This window comes from Diadema antillarum, unplaced genomic scaffold (genome assembly GCF_040938485.1).
Source record: "Diadema antillarum isolate AM-2024a unplaced genomic scaffold, OU_Dant_1.0 seq00000702_RagTag, whole genome shotgun sequence".
NCBI lineage: Eukaryota > Metazoa > Echinodermata > Echinoidea > Diadematoida > Diadematidae > Diadema > Diadema antillarum.
Window position 1 is genome coordinate 265,890 of NW_027271607.1, and position 22,334 is coordinate 288,223.

The window sequence follows — 22,334 nt, forward strand, 5'->3', positions numbered from 1 at the left end:
ACACACACTACTATATATATATATATATATATATATATATATATATATATATATATATAATCATACATAGTGGGGATGATGCTGATATCTTTATCGAACGCTTCTGTCATCTTGTGAAGAATGATATAATGATAGAATGAGACAAAGAAGACAGTAGATGTCGCACGATACTGGCTGTTGATATAAGCTTCGACCTCAGGTCTTCCTAAACTTTATGGTCTGTATAGACAAAATGGAATTGAGGTTTTGAGCAGAACAAACCATATGGAGTAATGAACATAATGATCCTAGCGTGGAATGCCTAAAATTGAACGCTCGGAATAGGAACTTGAATGTTAAAATTATTGTGAAATTGAACAGGAAAACTCATAAAACAATTCATGCTCTAGGACAATTGACACTTTGAACTGTTTAAAACATTCGTGGGGTCTTCATTCCTATTCTTTTATTTGATTCAATGTAAGCTTCCACAGCGAGAACAAAAAAGAAAAGAAAGAAGACAAAGGGCCAGATAATATTTTTCAAGAGCCAAATGATATATCTTTTAGACTTTTAACAATTGATATCAGCAAAAGCCATCTGTAGCTTGTTTTGAGTCAGTCAATGAAGGTTGGGTGCCATTGTCATCAGATAGAGCAAAACTATAGAGCTTATACCTGTAATACCTCACTTGTGACATAACAATGAATATTCTGGAGGTGATGATTAAAACCGTCATGTGTTTTCTTATTTTTTCTCTGTTTTTAGTAGCTTTAATCACAAATACCTCAACTTAACATGAATGGAGTTAGCTCGTTTTGTGATAAAACTCTTCATATACAGGTATATTTGAAGAAAAGTGTATCATTTAATGCTTTACTGTTAAGACAATGGGTAAATGTCTAATGAAATTTACTCAAAATGGGAAAGGTAAAAACAAAACAAAAAAAACCAACACTAAACACACACTCACACCTTGTACTAGTGATTAACATTTCAATTTAAGTCATCTTATTTCCATATAACTGAAAACAAGGTGATTTTTATAAACAACGCTTACATGAATAAAGAATTACAAATCACACTCGACATTGGAAAAAAAAGGAGATCTTTCATGCGATCAGGGACTGTTAAACGAAGGCCATTCTCCATGAAGGACAACCCATTTGTATCATCTTATATTAAAACTTACACTTGTCACTTTCTTATTTCCAGATGTCAAACATGTCTTTTTTAAATGACACTCAAACATACTCAAATCAAGATCCACTTCCACTTGTTGAAATCTAATACGAAAAATCGAAATCTGCCAAATCCTTTGGAATTCAATGAACAAAATAGGATATTCATGAGACTAGTCCCATCAGAGAATCCTTGCTGGTAGAATTATGATACCACTGCCAACAACGAACCATTGCTTCCTTATTTGTATAAAATGATTAATCCCCTTCCTTTTGTATAAATGTGAAGCATCATAGTGACATTTATGAGGGCATCATATTTTGTTTCAAACACAACTGGTGTTACAACCCGTCTTTACCTTTTCCTCACCAGGAAAAACAAATCCCCTGTCAAGCAGCCAATATACGTCACGACTATTTCGATATCTCGATATTGATATCGATATCACATCTCTTGAAATACGAAGCCTGTTAAACTTTCAGCACGAAAACCCAAACAAACAAACAAACAAACAAGGAAACAAAGAGACTGACACACTTGACATTTTCCTGGCGTCAGTTAGTACAGATTCGATTTTAAATAATGAGCTTTCCTTTTGAAGGTTAAATGATGAACTTTTCTTTTGAAGGTTAGGGTATATTTTTATTTTATTGTTACGAGCCACAGCATCAGCCTTCATTCTTCACTGAAACCACCGTGTGGAGCACACGACCTCTGTTACTCCCCCTATATTGTTCGAACACATCGTCCTATTTGCAAAGCCCAAGTCTAGCCCTCTGCCTTCTGACAGTTACCTTGATTACGACTGTGCCATGATCCGCTTTGTTTTCTTCGCCTTTCTGGCGGGCAGCGCCGCGGCCATTTCACCGATCCTTGGTGAGTGTAGATATCTGTAATAACCGTGACAATAATCGAGCTATCTTTCAACTACGGGTTTTTAGGAAAGCAGTGCAGTTGTCGTGACTCTGCAGTTATTCGCGTATATGTCATTTTTCGTCATTTTCTTTATACAAATAATCCTATGTAATAGTACTAACGTGTTTTTTTGTTGTTGTTGTAGGCGACAGGTGGGAGTTAGTAGTCTTTATCAAATATCTATTGAATTCGAATTATTATCATTATCATTTTTAATCTAGTTGATTTAACCTCGACTGATTGACAAATTGCCCTGTAAATAGAGGAGAAGATAAAATGGAGTTCAAAAAAGAAAACGTGACTAATCAGGTTGGACAGCTTTAACTTTGATCTAATACAGGAGATTTTTTTTCTTTGACTAAAGGTATATTTTTTCCATTAGATTCCATCGCGATAGGAATTATTCCCCGTGCCCCAAGATGTTGCGAATTTGGACTTATATATATATATATATATATATATATATATATATATATATATATGTGTGACCCTGCACCTCAAAACAAACAAAAAGTCGCCAGACATGAATTTTTAGTTAAGACCATATTCTGAAAGAACAGACTTTAAGCTTTAAAATGATGTATAACTCAAATCAAATGGACTTTCCTAACCTATCTAAATATTGGAAAGAAAGCACAAACTCAGGAAAAGTGTGAACTGAGAAAAGAGGCTCTGAAGTACAGTGTCTATTCAAGCGCTTAATCTTTACCAAACCGTGCTGGCTGTGCGATGAATGGGACAAAAAACAGGAAGTAGACCACCAGAGTAACAACAATGAAGAGATTATGATATTAAAATGAAATTAAGCATGCCTCATTAACATATTCTGTCCGTAATTAATGCCAACTTTCAAAGCAGTAGCACTATCCTTTCAAAAGTTATTAGAGTTGAAAGTGAAGAGTGTAGACAAGGTTTTTCAGAAATGAAAAAGGGATTCTAAACACACACCTAATCACACTATTCTACCAAAACTGTTCGAGATAAACTGCTAAAAAACACACTTTCCTGCCCGTTTTATGATACCAAATTTTAGCATAATGTAAAAGAAGACCCGCTCTTTCAGAGAATATGAAAAAGTCAAGTTCGGCTAGGTTGACCCATTTCACTTATTTTCAGTCCTCACGCAAAATCAGTGTGTGCGACTTTATGTTCGTTTTGAGGTGCACGGTCACATATATATATGTGTGTGTGTGTGTGTGTGTGTGTGTGTGTGTGTGTGACCGTGCATCACAAAACGTACAAAAAGTCGCACACGATTTTGCGTGAGGACTGAAAACAAGTGAAATTGATCAACCTAGCAGATCTTGACTTTTTCATATTTTCTGAAAGAGCAAGTCTTCTTTGACATTATGCCAAAATTTGGGGTCATAAAACGGGCGGGAAAGTGTGTTTTTTTTAGCAGTCAATCTCGAACATTTTTGGTAGAATAGTGTGATTAGGTGTGTCTTTAGAGTTCTTTTTTCATTTCTGAAAAACCTTGTACACACTCTTCACTTTCAACTCTAATAACTTTTGAAAGGATAGTGCTACTGCTTTGAAAGTTGGCAATAATTACGGACAGAATGTGTTAATGAGGCATGCTTAATTCAGTTTAATCTAATAATCCTTTCATTGTTGTTACTCGGGTGGTTTCCTTCCCATTCATCGCACAGCCAGCACGGTTTGGTAAAGATTAGGCGCTTGAATAGACACTGTTCTTCAGAGCCTCTTTTCTCACTTCACAATTTTCCTGAGTTTGTGCTTTCTTTCCAATATTTAGATAGGTTAGGATAGTCAATTTGAATTGAGTTATACATCATTTTAAAGCTTAAAGTCTGCTCGTTCAGAATATGGTCTTAACTAATAATTCATGTCTGGCGAAATTTTGCTTGTTTTGTGGTGCAGGGTCACACACGCACACACACACACACACACACACACACACACATATATATATATATATATATATATATACATATATATATATATATATATATATATGGGTCAGAATTTTGAACGATGTACAATTGAGCCAAAACAAGGCAAAATTTAAAAAGTAGGAAAGTCTCCAAATCATTCATCTTACCTGAAAGAGTATAACTCAAGCTTTAATATGAACCCAATTATACTAGGATTTTCCCAGAGGAACAAGTTTTTATTCACCGCTGAAGTTTACTATGTCCAGAGCAGCGAACGTCCGTGAAGAAAAGTACTGCACATACATTTGAATACCATTTAACATAGTTTCCAAAGATCTGATTCAGTTCAAAATCCTAACGAAATATCTTAAGGGACATGTGTACGTGATTGCAGAATATTAAGCTTGTACTCTTAACCTGTACGTAATGGTAGACAACTGATGATTTAACTAAATTCGTCATTTCTGTGGAAATATTGCTCTTCCGCTAAACACTTTCTTAACTTTACGCGCATTTTACAGAAACTCAATATTTTCACCTCTTATTTCACTATCCCATACTTTAATCCTCACTCCCAAATAATAATATACCTTTTTAAGATGTATTTTATCTGGGCAGTCTCTATAACCCAACAAACATAGCATAGTTTTCATCACGGAGGTTCGCATGTAGCCCACGGACGTTCGGAACAAACAAGATATTGAACAAAGCAGCTCTCTTGAGTTGGAAACGCATTCTACTCACAACAAACAGCAATTTCATATCGAGAACAAACTCCTCTGCAAAATCCTGAATAGATATTACCAATTCTCAATTATATAAGCTTGTTTATCTTCTCATACTGAGGAATCAAAGAAAACAATTTTTCCATCTGTCGTAAATGAACGTACAAACGTACGTGTAATCTCAGTGACGTAGTCCATCCTTGAGAACGAATATATTTATCAAAATTTCGTTATCATGAAGTAAATATTCAGGTCCTAAACTTGTTATTTAAAGTCTACAATGCAAAATTTGCTTTTTATATAACGAACATGGTCACAGCTAAAATTATGACAAAGGATTAATATAGAAAAACAGAAGAAATGTGCTCCGTTATAAAAATACGAAGTTTAGCTGGGGAGGGCAAACGAATAAGTTAGGAAGAAATCCCTCTGTGTTTGCTCCTTGTGTTACACACTGTTACCGAGGAGAATTTGTGTTATTATATTAGTCAGAAATGATAATAGGTTCGATACTGCGAAGTTTCGTCATAACATGACACAATAAGTCCATATAACTTGGATGGATGTTTGTGACTTCGATATCATACAATATGGTTTGTTATAACAAACCTTTTGTAGCGCGTCATTTCGGAGGCTCGTTATTCATACAGTTTGTCAATACAAAAATTGATAGAGTTCGTATAATTATGACGCTTTTTTTAATCGGTAAATGATAGGAATCTCCGAAGGTTAATCGAAGGGCTTATTAATTGGAACATGAAAAATTATGTTCGCTTATCCAAAGGTGGAGAAACAGGTTAACAACTAAAATCCTCCAATTTCAAAACCTCATAATAACCGTTTTCACCTAAACGAATATCAGGCCCATTCCACTTTTAGAAGAACGGACCTAAAAATAATGATCCTTAATATCTATTTTTCGAAGAACATTTCTAATAACAAACCTCCTGAATTAACTACAATTTTTTTTTCATTTTGGAATAACAAACCTTTGGACATCGGAGTAACGAATCTTTGGAAGAGCGAACGTATCAAAGTGCAACCATAAACCTATTCTTAATCATTACTTTTTTAAACATGTGTTTTCAAAGTAAGCACAAAAACACAAACATATTGACGATCTCTCTGTCTCTTAAATGTAAAATGAAAAAAAAATATCTTGGAAAAAATTACAAATGAATATTGCTTTTCATTGATGAGTATAAAACAACACCATGTGATGATAAGCGGAGGATTTGTGTGTTTTCATCAGACAATACTTGTATACTGCATGATTTTTGTTCGCTTGTGACGGCATTTCGATGAATAAAAAACATAAACAAACAAACAAAAACTTCTCCAGAGGAATTTGGTATAACGGGAGTGCACTGGCAATTCTTTTCTCTGTGTGTTGGAGCTCGATCCCTTCTCTGTTTCTCAGTCATTTTCATTCAACTGCTTCCAGGTCCTTTTGAAACTTTTCCGTTTCTTATTCAACACATGCTCATTACAGACTTCTTCCGTCATTATCCTGGATGTGATTGCATAGCACTTTTCGGATTTGTTTTGGTTTGTTTTGTTTTGTTTTTGTTTTCTGTTTGGTCGCAGCATGTTCAGGCTATTGAGGGAATGAGAGAAAATCGTCATGAAGAGAAAAATAAGAATGAATTAAGGCATTTAATATCATGACAATTACAGCGAACGTCCGTTATGGAGACCAAAACTGGATGTGTTCTGTTTGAGACGGCAGCTACCATACTCAAAAGATAAACACTTAGAGCACCTGTGACTAAAAAGTGGCACTGATCTTCTTTCTCCTACTATGTAATCCATTGACTTATTCAACCAACGAACATCCGTGAAAAAAACATTTTCCGTTGTTATTACAGGTAAATTGAGTGCTGAACGCTATTCACTTTCGGGTATGGGCGGCTCGGTGATTTGGTAATATTTTCAACTAACATTAATCTTATGTGCAGTGATATATTTGTAATTGTCAGAAATTTCCTTTCTCGGACAGAACGTCCGTGAGCGAAACTTTCAGAACCTGTAATAGTACAAATTGTCTCCAAAACCTCATTAGAAAGAAATTTAAACGCACAGAAATGACAGATTACGCAAAATTCCATTTTCCTATAACTTTGTTTTAAGTGTTTAGCTGTTTTTGTATAATTAGAGGGAAAACAAGCGTAAAATTGTGAGTAAATTTTCAATTGTTTGTTCATCATGATCACATAACGCCTTAAAAATTCTGAAACTACTGCTCTAAACTCATTGTTTACTTTGTAAAACTTTATTTGTCGCTATTCGAGCCAAAAGTTTTAAAGAATACAGGACACTTTCGGGACAAGTTATCCCTATCGGAGGGATTGCATACGTCACGGACGTTCTCTGGAATTATCACGGACGTTCGTTCTACTACTAGGGTCATGTTCCAGGACGGATAACTAATCGGAAGAGAGTACCTAGCCTTCCTAACTCTTTCAAAAATTTGAAAAGGTATTGTCAATGCAAATTATAAGAAATTTGACATCCTTACAACATATGTATTGCTCAGAGGGGGATCAGGAGGTGAATTTTCACAGAAAATATCAATTATTTGCTTGGTTTTTGGTGAATTGCATGGTCCAAAAACTGCGGACGAACCTCAGTCCGCTCCAAAAATGGCATGCAGCTCCTCGGCTAGAGAGCCAAAGGTAAAATGCACCTTCGCCATCAAAGCAAGATGGTGTCCCACTCGAAAACGTTTTAATCATCACGGACGTTCTTTTTTTCTTGGAGGTTCGTCTAAAAATACAATTTCGGTTCCTATTTGACAAAGGATGGACAGAAACTCAAAACAAACATATTATCGTGTTGCTAGATCTTAGTTGATTACGACTCAGAACAATATCGCCAATAAAGTTTCATGGGCTACGATCTTTATTAGAAAATAGCGGAAGCACGTCCGTGACGAAAACTGAGTATAATTTTGCATAAAAGAATATTACGTCCCATGTACAGCCAGCAGACGTACAATTTTTGCAGGATATGTTCATTAGGTGGAACACCAAATTTTCGTATACGTTACAGTTGGGACAACAAAGTAGAATTTGCAGCAGCGATAGAAATAAAAGCATCACGGACGTTCGTCTGTTTAGGACTTTGATATTTTGATTGTTCTCTGTAATTTTTTACGTGCTCATAAAGTTCTTATAATTTTGTGGTACATACCCATGATATGTCAGATCCAGAACATGGTCAGATATTAGATGCCACGTACCATTAAGAATGCACATCATTAGTTTGAAAAACAAAAATTATTGTGAAAATAGCGTTTTTACCGTGTTTTTACGCTTTAAGTCCTTGTGAAATGAAAAATATCAGGCAAAAGTCAACCAAACCATATATTTCCTGAAAGGGAATTTACCAATCTTTGAGATGACATGAAAAAATCTGGTTTCTTAGATCATCCTGGCGTGTTCTAAGGGAAAGAATGTCATAAGGTACGAAAATTGGCAATTGTACATCGTTCAAAATTCTCACCCATATACATATGCTAATTAAGCTAATAAAAAGTTGCCCAAGGTTGCCACGGTGGCAACAAAGCTAAATTTACTTCAATACCCTCCAAGAACACGAATCAGCAACAACAACAAACACGTTTTTCTTTAAAGATGATATCCAGTCCAAACAGATGTTAATCTGATTAAAAAGAGTAACATCTAACAAGTTCATTAGAAAAAAATTGATTGAAATCGGATGAAAAATAAGGAAGTTATGACATTATCAAGTTTTGCTAGTTTGTGCAAGATAGTACTTGTACAGTGGATATGAATATGCAAAAGATTGAGCTAACCATGTCAAAACCTTACAATTTTCTATTGATCGTGTACATAAAAATGACAAAAATTCAGTGTTTCCGTCATTGCATCCTGAAACATGACGTTACAGTATTCCTGATTGAATAACTTCAGAAAATAGTCAGTTCCAGGATTTGAACCTATAGGGCATAATTGCGTTTGAGTGGAAAACTGGGAATTTCAAAATTTATGTACAAAATGATATGACACGTTATGAGGGGACGATATGCTGACTTTGCCATTTTCATGCTATTCATATTGATCTTTCAACAACTGTTTCCGGATTACAAAGGGAAACTTCAAAACGTCACAACTTGCTTATTTTTATTCGAATTTGATCAAAATGATACTATCGAATTCGTCATATTTTCCCTTTTCTTATCAGAGTAACTTACGTTTCGCTTGGATTTTCCCATTAACAGCTTTTCCAGGTCATGTACATGATTATGATACCGTCTACTCGACTATAGGGATCTATTAACCCTATTAAGCCCAAGCTATTTTGACCCCTCGCAGGCCCGGGGGTGGCACATTGTGCCCCCCTACATAACTTTTTTATTATTTGATATATTCATCGTCATATTTGGCACGTGGGTAGAGTAACTCATACTCTACATGACCATACATTTTAATTTTCACAAGGTCACCCATGGAGGGCGCTATTCACCAAAATATAAAGAAATACAAAGGAAATATGCTAAAAACATGATTTTTCTGTATAATTTCTTTATCCCCATTATGCATGTCTTATTATATACCAATCATTTTCATATTTGCCACATATGATAAGCAAGTGGAATTTTATTATTGGTCATGGTTGAAATTTCTAAAGGTCACCACATGGGGGCGCTATTCATATCAACATAGTGATACATTATGAGACCTGAGATAAAATGTTTGGGATGGGTACATGTATAGTTATGAAATTTCATATTTGCATAATACTGGAATTTTGAGATTGCAAATTGATAATATGATAAACTAATGATATTAGAGGCATAACTTGGGTGAAGGATCAAAATAACTCAAAATATAAGGGTAATCTTAGAAAATATTATCTCTATTATATCTATTGCTTTATGCCTTTGTCACATAAAAACAAGGGAAACAATAAGAACAACTATTCGGGACCATAATTACTTCAAATTTTGCTACTTCAACAAATTTCAGCCAAGAAATATCCATTTCATACTCTGTAATGCTGTTACATGAAACGGGAACAGAAAAAAAAAATGCAAAATCTGACTGACATGTGGTCAGTTTATGGTTGCCATGGCAACCAGCCACATTACATATAGCTAAATTGTAAATCAAAATGTTTGCAATAAGATTTTATGAAAAGTCACCAAATTTGGTTGAAATCGGATTAAGGGCGAAGGAGTGGCAAACAAAAATCTGGTAGGGGGCACAATGTGCCCCACCCCCCTTCTCCCACTTGGGCTTTTTAGGGTTAAGGGTGTATATAAACAGTTGACAAAATGAGTTGATATCATACGATATCTAAAAAAGTATTTATTGAGAAATAAATCTAAGATCTTATTAGAACCTCTGACGTGTGACCAATGTAGGAATTTCATAATGGAAGTGATCATGGGGATGTGAGTTTATTTCTCGTGTGTATTATATCAAGAAAACTATACATTATGTAAAACTTTGCAAGGCATCGAAACAAAATAGATCGTTTTGAAATATCAGTACAATCATAAGACAAGAGGATAGGTCGAAACATGTGAAACAAGACGATGTCAAACACGTTTGATTTTTGAATAGTATTCGCTTGTTTTTGTATTTCATTTGTTCCAATAAGAAATTATATTTGATTTTCACATGACTGCACAATGTTCATTTTATGTAAGTTATCTCCATAAGATGCCGCTATTCTTTTAATATTGTTATGATAATCATGTCGGCTGTGAAATATAGCTGGATTTAAACATTTTTATTTTCAATTTTTTTAATTCACTGTGTATTTCTGCGCGAAACAAACGCTCGAATTCACAGTTGACTTTCAACACAAAACTAACGCTCGAATTCCCTGTGAATCACTTGCATCACATATTTGAATCTGTGATACCAATAATTCAATCTGTGATAGCACAAAATGGAATTTGTGATACCACAAATACGACTGCTTGATGTCACAAATGCAAATTAGTCATATCACAAATTTGTTTCGTGATATCACAAATTCTAATATGCTATTTGGGATACCACGAATTACCATTGGTTTTTCACGTGAGACCTATTTTTCTATATCAAGAATCCGAATTTCTGATATCACAAATTTATTCAGTGATATTCACAAAAAAGTTCTGGGCTTGTGAACCTTGGTGTCGTGGTCATTGAGGTATAGAATGAGTAGCGTAGACCTCTTTGCCCTGTCAGATGGAAAGCAGAAGAGTTGTTGTTGTAAGCCCAGTTACATATATATTCACCCAGGAAGCTGGTTAAAAATTTTCGGCCGAAACCAGTGGGCCGCATGCGGTACACCAACAGGGCGCCTGTAGATGTCCCGCCGATCATCGGCCGGTCGTTGGGCAATTTCATAAAATCGGCCAGTGGCCTGTGGGAGATTTTTCAGTTGCTGGTGGGGCATATTCAGTGCATGCTCACACTATATTACGCTAAATTTTTACCAAATTTCAACCGGTGGCCGGCGGGAAATCGACAGGGCATTGCTCGGACAACGCTGAGGTTTTACAACCAGCTCGACGTCTCAGAAAATCGTCGGGGGATGTCTAAATTTCAGCAGCGACAGAGCAAGCTTCGAATCGGCCGGTCGCTGCCCTGGGTTATGACCGTAGCCTTTGCATTAATTTTTTTTTTTCATGTAGGTCAATTCGTCCATAAGAAAAGAAAAGTGATATTACGCGATGACCATAAAGATTAGCTATGTCATCACTTCACAGAATGTCACCATAATCATCATGTCCTGAGTATTGATTCGCAGGGGAAAAAACTTCAGGGCGTATCAAAAAAGGGTTACACTTTTAAAATAAATTGTCAAAATTACAATTCAAAATATTTGGAATTTTTTTTCATATTTATAGATGCTCAACAGTCTCTTCTATGAAGTGCAATCAACAAAACAAATGTTTGTTCACGCTTGGCTGAACACTGACGCTCTTTGTCCAGAGTGTGAAAAATGACTTGCGCCAAATTGAAAGAAGATGGAAAATTCAGCCAGCAGTCCAAATAAGTGTTCTCATTCAAACAAATTGCTCTTTTGCTCACAGTTTTTACTATATTATGATAGTTTTTCTGGCGATTTTCTGTCACGTTTTGAATGACACCATTGTGTTATGGAAGGTTGATTAACAACATCAAGATCTTTTAAGCACAGTTGTCACAAATCATATCGACCCACATGTCAGTCACTCATTTAAGAAGAAAAGTACAAAATTAATGCATCCTCAGATCATTCAATCAATACAATCAATCAATCAATCCAAATAAGCAATTAATTAATTAATTAATCAATCAATCAATCAATCAATCAATCAATCAATCAATCATTCATTTAATCAATCAATCAATCAATCAATCAATCAATCAGTCAGTCAGTCACAATTGTATGCATGTTTAAAGTGGCAGATCGACATAGGGAATATCACCCCCCCCCCCGTGGCTTAAAGGCTGATCAATGTTTGAAAAACTGATTTATTTTGTTAATTTATTCATTCAATCAGCAAAATGATTATTTCAATGACTGAAAAGTGATTAATTGATTATTGGGTTGATTGACTGATTGATTGAACGACTCAATGACTGACTAACTGATATATCAGTTGATGTATTGATGGGTTGATTGATTGATTGATTAATTATTTGGTAAATCAGTTGATTGTTGATTTGAATGTTGATTATTTTGGTACCACTACTACGTTAATGACATGAATGAATAATTGGCATGTGGTATTGATGTGTCCGTGTATTTTGAAAACTGTGCTTTATAGATCTTGAAGTAATTACACCCTCTAACTCTCAACAGTTGATTTAGAAATGAAATAATTAAAATCATGATAAAGCTGACAAAAAAGACTCAGACTATCATAACATAATAAAAGCATTTAGCAAAAGAGCAATCTGTTTGAATGGGAACACATCTTCTCCATCCTATGGACATGTAGTCGATCATTTGTTAGACGAATGATGACCAAGGGTTTGCTCAGCATATTCATGACACGTTTCGTTTCTATTCGTTTTTCTTTCTTTAAATGCAGAGGTGATAGGAGCGCGTCTGGTTTTAAGGGAATAATGTCTCTAAAAAGGGGCTGTTATAAATTTTATCTGAAAAATTATAAAAGTATCTGAGCAGTTTGACTGTATGGAGGGCAGTCCTGCAGACCATGTAACAAATACGAAGTGAATGTTATCATACGATATCAAATCTGAATTTGCATCTAGTATGACCTACTGATGAATGAAGTCGCTGTATCTGTCACGAACACGCTACGAACTGTATCAGTCTTCGCAGCAATGGCAGCACTGGAACTTTAATGATTCATGACTTTTCAACGGATCGTCCGATTTTCCTCAAACTTTGCTCAAACTGCAATATTGCTTGAATTTCATTTATGTATTTTAGTTTCATTTTCCTTTAAGGAAATAGTTCAATGAATACCACTTATTAATATATTGTATTTCATTTGTAGAACAAAAGGTTCGAGCGTCACCATACGCACTTGCCATGACCTTAACTGAAACGAGCATAGGATATAGGCCTACACTGAGAACAGATCACCCTGAGACCACATTGACCTTACATACTATTGACCCAGATTATATCTTTATCACTAGTGCTATTAGTGTATGTATGTGTGTGTGTGTGTGTATGTTGGTGTGTTTGTTCATCTGGAAAGCTTACCTTGATCAGCGATTAGGAAAAGAATGAAATTGTATGTTGCTATCAGCAAGCATACTTATAGAGAAAAGGTCTTTTTCGCAATGTTGACCTTAATGATGATTGAGTCAAACCCTTTTTAATAGTCTTAATCTTCCTGTTGAGATGAGTGTTACGAATCCGAAACTTGTACCTAATGTCAAGCCACTCACGACGACGTGCGAATTCCATTTTGCTTCCTTCACCTTTTTGAATAGGGCCACTACGACCCTGTCCTCTCCCGTCCGGCTTGGAGGTTGACTGGCGAGCCGCTTTCTTCTGTCTCAAATCATACCATTTTATTCCGTTCGATGAGTTATTTCGACTCCCGGGTGAGTTCAAACCGTTCCTGACCCTTGCAAACGTCATAGACGCCGCCGGTGCCGCGTGGACAGCCACGACTCAGGTAGAGGGAGCTGCCCAGCTCTGCACGAAGATAGCTCCTAGGTTCACTGAGATTCCCAGAAGAGCTGCCAAAGCACTACTGATATGCGACCCAATACTGACGTCCGTACGAGAGAACACCCCGCTAGACGGAGAAGAAGTCTGCCGTGTGTTTTGGGGTCTCATCATTGAGGGGGATATTCCCAATTACTACTCTCAATATCCACAGTACACTCATGGTACAAGAAATGTGGAAGAACCTTATACGACGCAGCTGCCCTCTTACCCCTATACCACTCCAGCTCCCTGGAATTACACTAATGTAATAGATTATGTGACCCCTCATCCTGACCCTCTCAACTTTGACCTATTGGGTGAGATCCAACTACTAGTAGCAAATCTTTATGGCGTTGACAACATATATGCCGTAAATTCGGTATGTCCGGCTGTTGGTGGACTGCTCAGTGAAGGGAGGAGCTGGGAGGATGTTGTCACCGAGTTTGCTGTGGAACTCGTAAAAATCCTTTTGCCTGTAGAGAGTGCAGTGTGTGCCCAGTATGATGAATATTTGGTCGCCCTCATGCAGGGTGGGTACACTCAGCAAATGGCTGTCACGCTCTTTGAAGAAGTGCCGAGACTTGCAGCAATTGCTGCAGGGTACAGCAGCAGACAGGATCTCTGTGTAGCAGTTCAGTCCGCAACCACCGAAGACCTCGTCACTTCTCTGGCCGAAGACATCGTCGGTTATGTCTTTGGGGTCCTCACCGATCAGACAAGATGTACGGAAATTCTAATGGGATCTCTGAATCTCACGGCCCTCTTGAGTAAAGTTCTATCGTACGACGACATCATTGCAGACATGCCTAGCTACACTGGCTTCTCGAGCCCGGAGGAGTTGTGCCAGTATATCGGAACTTCATTTGGCTCCAGAGGTATGTAGATGTATTGCAGACCAGCGTCATGTGACCCTACATAACAAAACCAACAAAAAGTTTCCTATCATGGATGTTTAGTGAAGGGTAGATTCCAAAAGAGCAGAATCTAAGCTTTAAAATTATGTAGAACTCCATTCAAATAGACTCTCCCAACCTATCTAAATACCGGAAAGAAACACTCTAAAAAAGAAGAAGAAAAAAAAAAAACGGGTCAGAACTTACCCTGAAGGGGTCCGTTGGGGTCACACCCCGTTCCGGGTAAAAAAAAAAAAAAAAAAAAAATGACTTGGAATTTGGTCATGAAGACCCGGAATGGGGTCACCCTGACCCAATTCATGACCCTGAATGGGGTCATATCTGACCCCCTTCCGTGTCTGACCCGGAACGGGGTGTGACACCAACGGCTCTTTCCCGGGTCAGTTCTGACCCGGATGTTTTAAAGGGGATGGCTAGTAACTGATCAGTGGGAATCAGCGAAAATGCTGGGGGATGATTGTTCCATCCCTTGTGGGATTCATTCAAGAGTACATTATACATTGTATATCTATTGTTGTTGGAAAAATATTTGCTTCAGAGTGGTCCCATATTCGAGTAATGTGCAGTTTAAGGCCCCGTCACTGTACAGGCATGATAACCTGGAAACATCATACTGCACATTACTTGAATATGAAACCATTCTGAAGCAAATGATTGTTCACACAACAATTGATTTATAATGTACTCTTAAAAGAATCCCACAAGGAATGGAACAATTATCCTCCCGTATTCCCACTGATTCCCACTGATCAGTTACTAGCCATCCCCTTTAAGAGTGAAGCAAACACTCTGGAAAAGTGTGAACTGAGAAAAGAGTCTCTGAAGTACAGGGTCTATTCAAGCGCTTTTTACCAAGCCGTATTAGTTGTGTGATGAAAGGGACAAATTTAAAAGCACGTGATGTAAACCACTAGAGCGAGAACAATTAAGGGATTATTACATTAAGCTGAAATTGAGCGTGCTCTGTTAACACATTCTGTCCCTGTTAAATGCCAACTTTCAAAGAAGTAGAATTGCCCTTTCAAAAGTTATTAGTCTTAAAGTGAAGAGTGTGCAAAGGCTTTCAAGAAATGAAAAGGGGCCTCTATGCAGCCATACCTGATCATTCTACTCTCCCCCCAAAAGGATTGTAGAAAAACTGCTGAAATCACACTTTCCTTTTCATGTCATGACGCAAATCTCTCGTTTGAAGAGGCTACACCCCAGTAAATAATGCCAGTGCATATCTTGGCAATCAATGACTTAAAGTCAAAGATATAAAACACCTGTTTCTTGACCCTGGCCTAATCTAAACATCAGTCATCGCCACAGCGCCACAGGAGGGGGGGGAGGGGCACCGCGAGAGGAGGAGATTGTTTTGGTTTGGCATGGGCCATGTAGCTCCATGGTGCGTGTGTGTGTATACGTGTGTGTGTGTGAGTGTAGACATTCAGCGTATGCAGACAGAGCATGCCTGTACTGTAGTGACCGGAACTATTGTCATTCCATTTTGCTCTCCCCTTCTCCCTCCCCCATCTCTCCCCCCTCTCCCTCCCTCTCTCCCCCTCGCTCCCTCTCTCTCTCTCTCTCTCTCTCTCTCTCCCTCTCTCTCTCTTTCTCAATGATCCAGTCAGCAGGCTGATTGTAACCAGGGAGGTAGTCTCACCTCCCCGTTGTAACTCACTGCCAAATAGCACATTGTCAGCACCGGCAAACTGGCAATGCTCTCCTTCTTATTCCTGTATTTTCGTTATTTACGGGTCGATTTTTTTCGTTCGAAATGTAAAATGGATGACCATAGAATTTCTCAATAGAATATAAAATTGAAAACTTTAGATAGGATAGAGAAAATTGAGTTCACTTTGAATGGTCTGCCACAGGCAGATATCCTTATCATGCTCTTATGTAATACGACAGCTGCTTTCTCAACGATCCAGTCAGCAGGCTGATATTAACCAGGGAGTAGTCTCACCTCCCCGTTGTAACTCACTGCCAAATGGCACCGGCAAACTGGCAATGCTCTCCTTCTTATTCCTGTATTTTCGTTATTTACGGGTCAATTTTTTTCGTTCGAAATGTAAAATGGATGACCATAGAATTTCTCAATAGAATATAAAATTGAAAACTTTAAAAAGGATAGAGAAAATTGAGTTCACTTTGAATGGTCTGCCACAGGCAGATATCCTTATCATGCTCTTACGTAATACGACAGCTGCTTTCTCAATGATCCAGTCAGCAGGCTTGTAACCAGGGAGGTAGTCTCACCTCCCCGTTGTAACTCACTGCCAAATAGCACATTGTCAGCACCGGCAAACTGGCAATTCTCTCCTTCTTATTCCTGTATTTTCGTTATTTACGGGTCGATTTTTTTCGTTCGAAATGTAAAATGGATGACCATAGAATTTCTCAATAGGATATAAAATTGAAAACTTTAGAAAGGATAGAGAAAATTGAGTTCACTTTGAATGGTCTGTCACAGGCAGATATCCTTATCATGCTCTTATGTAATACGACAGCTGCTTTCTCAACGATCCAGTCAGCAGGCTGATATTAACCAGGGAGTAGTCTCACCTCCCCGTTGTAACTCACTGCCAAATAGCACCGGCAAACTGGCAATGCTCTCCTTCTTATTCCTGTATTTTCGTTATTTACGGGTCAATTTTTTTCGTTCGAAATGTAAAATGGATGACCATAGAATTTCTCAATAGAATATAAAATTGAAAACTTTAAAAAGGATAGAGAAAATTGAGTTCACTTTGAATGGTCTGCCACAGGCAGATATCCTTATCATGCTCTTACGTAATACGACAGCTGCTGGAGTCATCAAACCCTGGCTTGGCCTCCAGGTTTGTCACGCTGAGCAGAAAGTTTATTTGTAATGGACAAGTACTTCGACTCCCAACTCTCAAACGACAGATAAACGCACCCCACTTTGGAAAAATTCGGCTGGGGTCTCGCCTCAAACGAGAGATTGACGGCATGTTGTGATCCCAAATAAAAATGTAACATTGAATGAGGATATCTCTTTCAGAAAATATGAAAAACTGGGAACTCAAGATTGTCTCGGTTGACCCATTTGACCCCCTTGTTTTGGAGTCCTCACGTAAAATCAAGGGGTGCGACTGTTTGATGGTTTTGCGATGCACGGTCACACGTTCATGTATGGTACTTCAATCTATGGTGCAATGTATACGTTACAAAAAAAAAACCCGCCTTCTCACTGCATTACGAAATAGAATGTTATTTGACAGTGGTAGCTGTAAAGGTTTTGTTTTGTTAAGTACATTTTGAAATAATACCTTTGCTATTGAGGTAGGGAGCAAATTTGATAGACAATTATAAAAGAAAAATGGTCTGAAAGTTTTTATCTTCCATGGATATTTGGAAATCTAAATGTATACCTATATAAAAGTAACGTGCTGCAATCGCATTCAGTACCTTTGTTACCAAACAGCCAACAACTGAGTAAATTATATTTTCTTGGAAGATTCTATTTGATTTTGGAGTGTATCATAGAAGGAAAATATTAAACTGGTTACTTTTGCACTGAACCATGAAATTCTTGGGATACAATGCTTTTATCCTTCTGCGTACAGAGTGTATTCAGTTTCAGTCGTTTTTTTAGAGTATTATCACAAGTATATTAGAACTTTAGAACTGCCATGATTAGACTTAAAGGGTATATTATTCTGTTCCTATTCGATCCAAATTCATCTTTATTTAGATTTAAAATAAAACAGGGAATATACAATGCATTAACAGAACATATTTATATATGATAGGTTCAAAAACGTACATTAACAAAACACATGAGATCATGAGTAACAACATAATTGCATTTATAAGCCTTAAGATTCATACATTATGTACAGTACATCTATTATGCATAGTAATAAGTTTCCCTGTAGAGTTATATCTAGAGCTTACAAATTAAACATGACTAGAACATATTATGACACTTTGTTTTGAAATATGTCAACCCTGTTATATTTCATTAATTATTCTTTTTTTTTCTAAGCCGCAGGACAACTTTTTATTTAGAAGGAAAATAGGGGACATTTTTTTTTCCTTGAGAAAAAAAAAATGTTCTGAGGTTCTGCCTTCCTGTACAATAATTTCATACATGTGATTCCTACATGAAAAAAAGATGGAAAATAAATGTTATACAAACTTGAAACTTGAGAAAAATAAATCAGAGGAATCGTCCGAAATATAGTAAGTTTTATCGCGTAATTTTCCACGTTGTAAGTTGGAAAGTTCATTTTCAAGTGTACTGGACAGCTGGAAATATGTCTGTTACTGTTTTTTCAGCTGACCCGTTGCAAGTGCGTCTTGTAAATGGTGTTGATGAGTCCGAAGGCAGGGTTGAGATCTTCTACAATGGCAAATGGGGGACGGTCTGCGACGATTATTTTGGCGACGAGGATGCGCAAGTCATTTGCCAGATGCTCGGATACCGCGGACCAGCGATCGCGCAAGGGTCGGCAAGGTACGGCGCAGGGAGCGGCGATATCGTCCTGGACGATGTGATGTGTCTCGGGGTAGAATCCAACATTGCTCAATGCAGCCACCTCAGCTATGGCGTAAATAACTGCGGGCACTACGAGGATGTTGGAGTGAACTGCAGTATTCTCCAAGGCAAGTATAAGACGGATGTAGTTTCGCATGGTTGGACATGTATAGCTACCAATGTTTTAATTTCGTTATTCAAATGAAAATAGGCCATTTATACAATATAAAACAGAAGAAAAATATACACAGCCAGAAGAAACGGAAGACTGGCTGTTCCACCTTACTTACAAAATTCAACGTTTCTTCCATGGAGCCCCACATTTGTCGTACAAAGTAGGCTAATTCACTACATATAAAAACGTGAAAGAAAAAAAAAACTCAATGAAAGGATTCTATAATACAGCTAAAGTGATAAAGTTTACAACAATTGAAGACAAGGCAAAGAAATAAGAATAAACCAAAAAAGACAAATATTGGTTACTACTATTGTACATCTTTGATTTCTTTTTACTGCAATGCGCTATATAGACAATCAGGTAATATTATTTGAAGGATCATAAATTTCATTCTGTTATTGATTATGTATTGATAATCCCCATTGACAATGAAATCCCTTTTTCAATCATTAGAAAAACGTTTATGTAGATTCAGATCCTGGTTAGAACGGAATGAATAATTCAAAATCTTCGATAAACACAATGAAATTAAACACATGAATGATGATGTTTGCAAAAATTTGGCACGTTAATATATTATTATACGTGTGTGTCTTTCGTAAGGGCATTCAAGAAATTCCCAGGCCAAAATTCCATGAATATGCGAAGTAAAAATATAAGAAAATTAACTAACTTTCATAATTTACGGTCAACTTTATTTGGGAGTCTTAGAACGGCTGACAGAGAACCTTGTGTACGTGAATACCAAGTAACTTTCCCTTAATTAAACTGTGGCAGAATAACAGATTTGTAAATCAAATTACCTTAAAAAAAAAAAAACTCGATGCATTTCCAACATGCCTTAATCCTCCAAGATTACCGATTACTTGGGTTCATGAGACCGACACCCACGATTCACACATCCCGCCAATTCGACAATGAAAAAAGGTCCTTGCGTCATACAGCCCATGAGTTTGACGCTAAGATAAAAGCAGCCCACGAATTAAACTTTGCAACAAGGACTATGAATTGTGTTGGTCTCGTGGTAATTTTGTTTGCTTAGTGTCGAACTCATAGCCTATACTTCTCGGGGGACGCGGTACGACGAGTGGACTGTGTGACTCATGCGTTGTATGACTCCTGGGCTGCATGATTCTTGGATATTGAACTCGTGACGTACACCCATACAATTTATTATTGCTTTTCCTATATTTTTTACTATGATTTATTTATATGAATATATCAAATTTCAACTCATGTTCGATATAAATTCGAATCCATTTTGTTGTTTCAACATAATCCACCCATTGAATTTTGGTAACTTTTATCAAGTTACATTTAGTCTATAACAGCATACAAACGATTGTAAGTATCGTGCCAAAATGCATACTGACAGTTTTTGTATAAGAAACTAATGATATGTTATGTGATGCTCATAGATCAAAAATTCTATCTCTCTTTTGAAAATGGACTGTAGACTGTTAACATATAATTGGAGTCGTAAGTGTTAAACTGTATCGTCCGCATAAAGCAGAACCCGATTTGACTGAAAAATGCGAGGCAGGCTATTAATAAAAACACAAGTAATCAAAGGGCCATGAAGAGAGCCCCGGGGCGCGTCATGGGTTCAAATACATTTCAGCACAAAAGCCTTGTTGACATTAATAATTACCCCTCACCTATAGTTAGACAGTTCTCAAACGACTTCAAAGTTACCATATTTATGCCAATCGTTGCCAATACTAGATAATTGGGTGAGCATTTGATAGTGTCAAATGCTCTCCCTAGGTCGACGAGAATGTTCCCCGTGTATTCGTTTTCATCCACGGCCAAGAGCTGAGTTGAATTGAAAAACAACAACACAATTCATCTCTTACGTTCACGAAAGTAGTCACAGTGGAATTACTTTTCCTCAATACAGATTTGACTGGTGCTGATAAACCATTGTTAACAGATGGGGTGATATTTGCAACAAAACTATGCGCTCAAGTACTTTTCTGATACTATAGGCAGCAGATAAATTGACCTACAATATCATGGGAATGGAATAATCTATCTTCTTAATTGGTTGTGCCTATTTACAGGGAAAAAAAAAACATTTTTTTTTAATCGGCAAATCACATGCATTTCAGAGTCCCCAGTTCCCAGGTTTGAAGTGCGACTTGCCGGAGGACCAGATGACACCCGAGGTCGAGTTGAAGTGTACTACGAGGGTCAGTGGGGAACAGTATGTGACGACTCGTGGGACATAGACGACTCAAACGTGGTGTGTCGGATGCTGGGCTTTGAGGGCGCCCTAGGTTATTCTTGCTGCGCTGAGTACGGCGAGGGATCTGACCCGATTCTGCTGGACGACGTCCGATGCAGACCCTTTCATTATGAATATAATCAGAACTTGGGAGCATATCCACACAACCGAATCGGCGTGCACAACTGCGGCCACCATGAGGACGTTGGTGTGGAGTGCATCCCGCCAGATAAATTCATGCTAGAAACAAGGATTAATACATTGTAATGATTTTCTAACACTCCGCTGGACGCATTTAATCTTTTGGAAAGACGAATATCAACAGAAATGGTAGATGAATATTGAAAAAAAAGTAAAGGGTTTCTCTGTACAACGTTATATTAAAAACAGTGGGGTTAGAATGGTGAAAAGACGTATTATTATGAGAACGTGGAACCAGATCAACAAGAAAAAAATGGCAAGATGATAGACGCTGTTCATTTAACTGATCAAGCCAATCGAATGAAGTTAATGTTTTACCGACATACTCAGAATCTGCTCATTGAAAGCCAAAACACTGTTCTCACTGGGGCTCAAATATCCTCCTCCATTTGGAATTTGCTTGCATAATATAACATCTATTAGAACTACCAAGAAACTTGTCTGGCTGATGCTATTTGCCAGGATGCTGAGTCGTTTGGAAG

At 37.3% G+C, this 22,334-nt stretch overlaps 1 protein-coding gene across 1 annotated transcript; it reads left to right on the top strand.

The window, feature by feature from the left end:
- Window positions 1–900: 900 nt before the first annotated feature.
- On the top strand, window positions 901–21,918 carry LOC139737743 (uncharacterized). The gene is made up of 5 exons (XM_071648419.1): window positions 901–909; window positions 1,923–2,037; window positions 13,621–14,718; window positions 19,048–19,374; window positions 21,536–21,918. The coding sequence occupies exons 1-5, from the start codon at window positions 901–903 to the stop codon at window positions 21,916–21,918; spliced, it is 1,932 nt and encodes a 643-aa protein (XP_071504520.1).
- The last annotated feature ends 416 nt before the right edge of the window (window positions 21,919–22,334 follow it).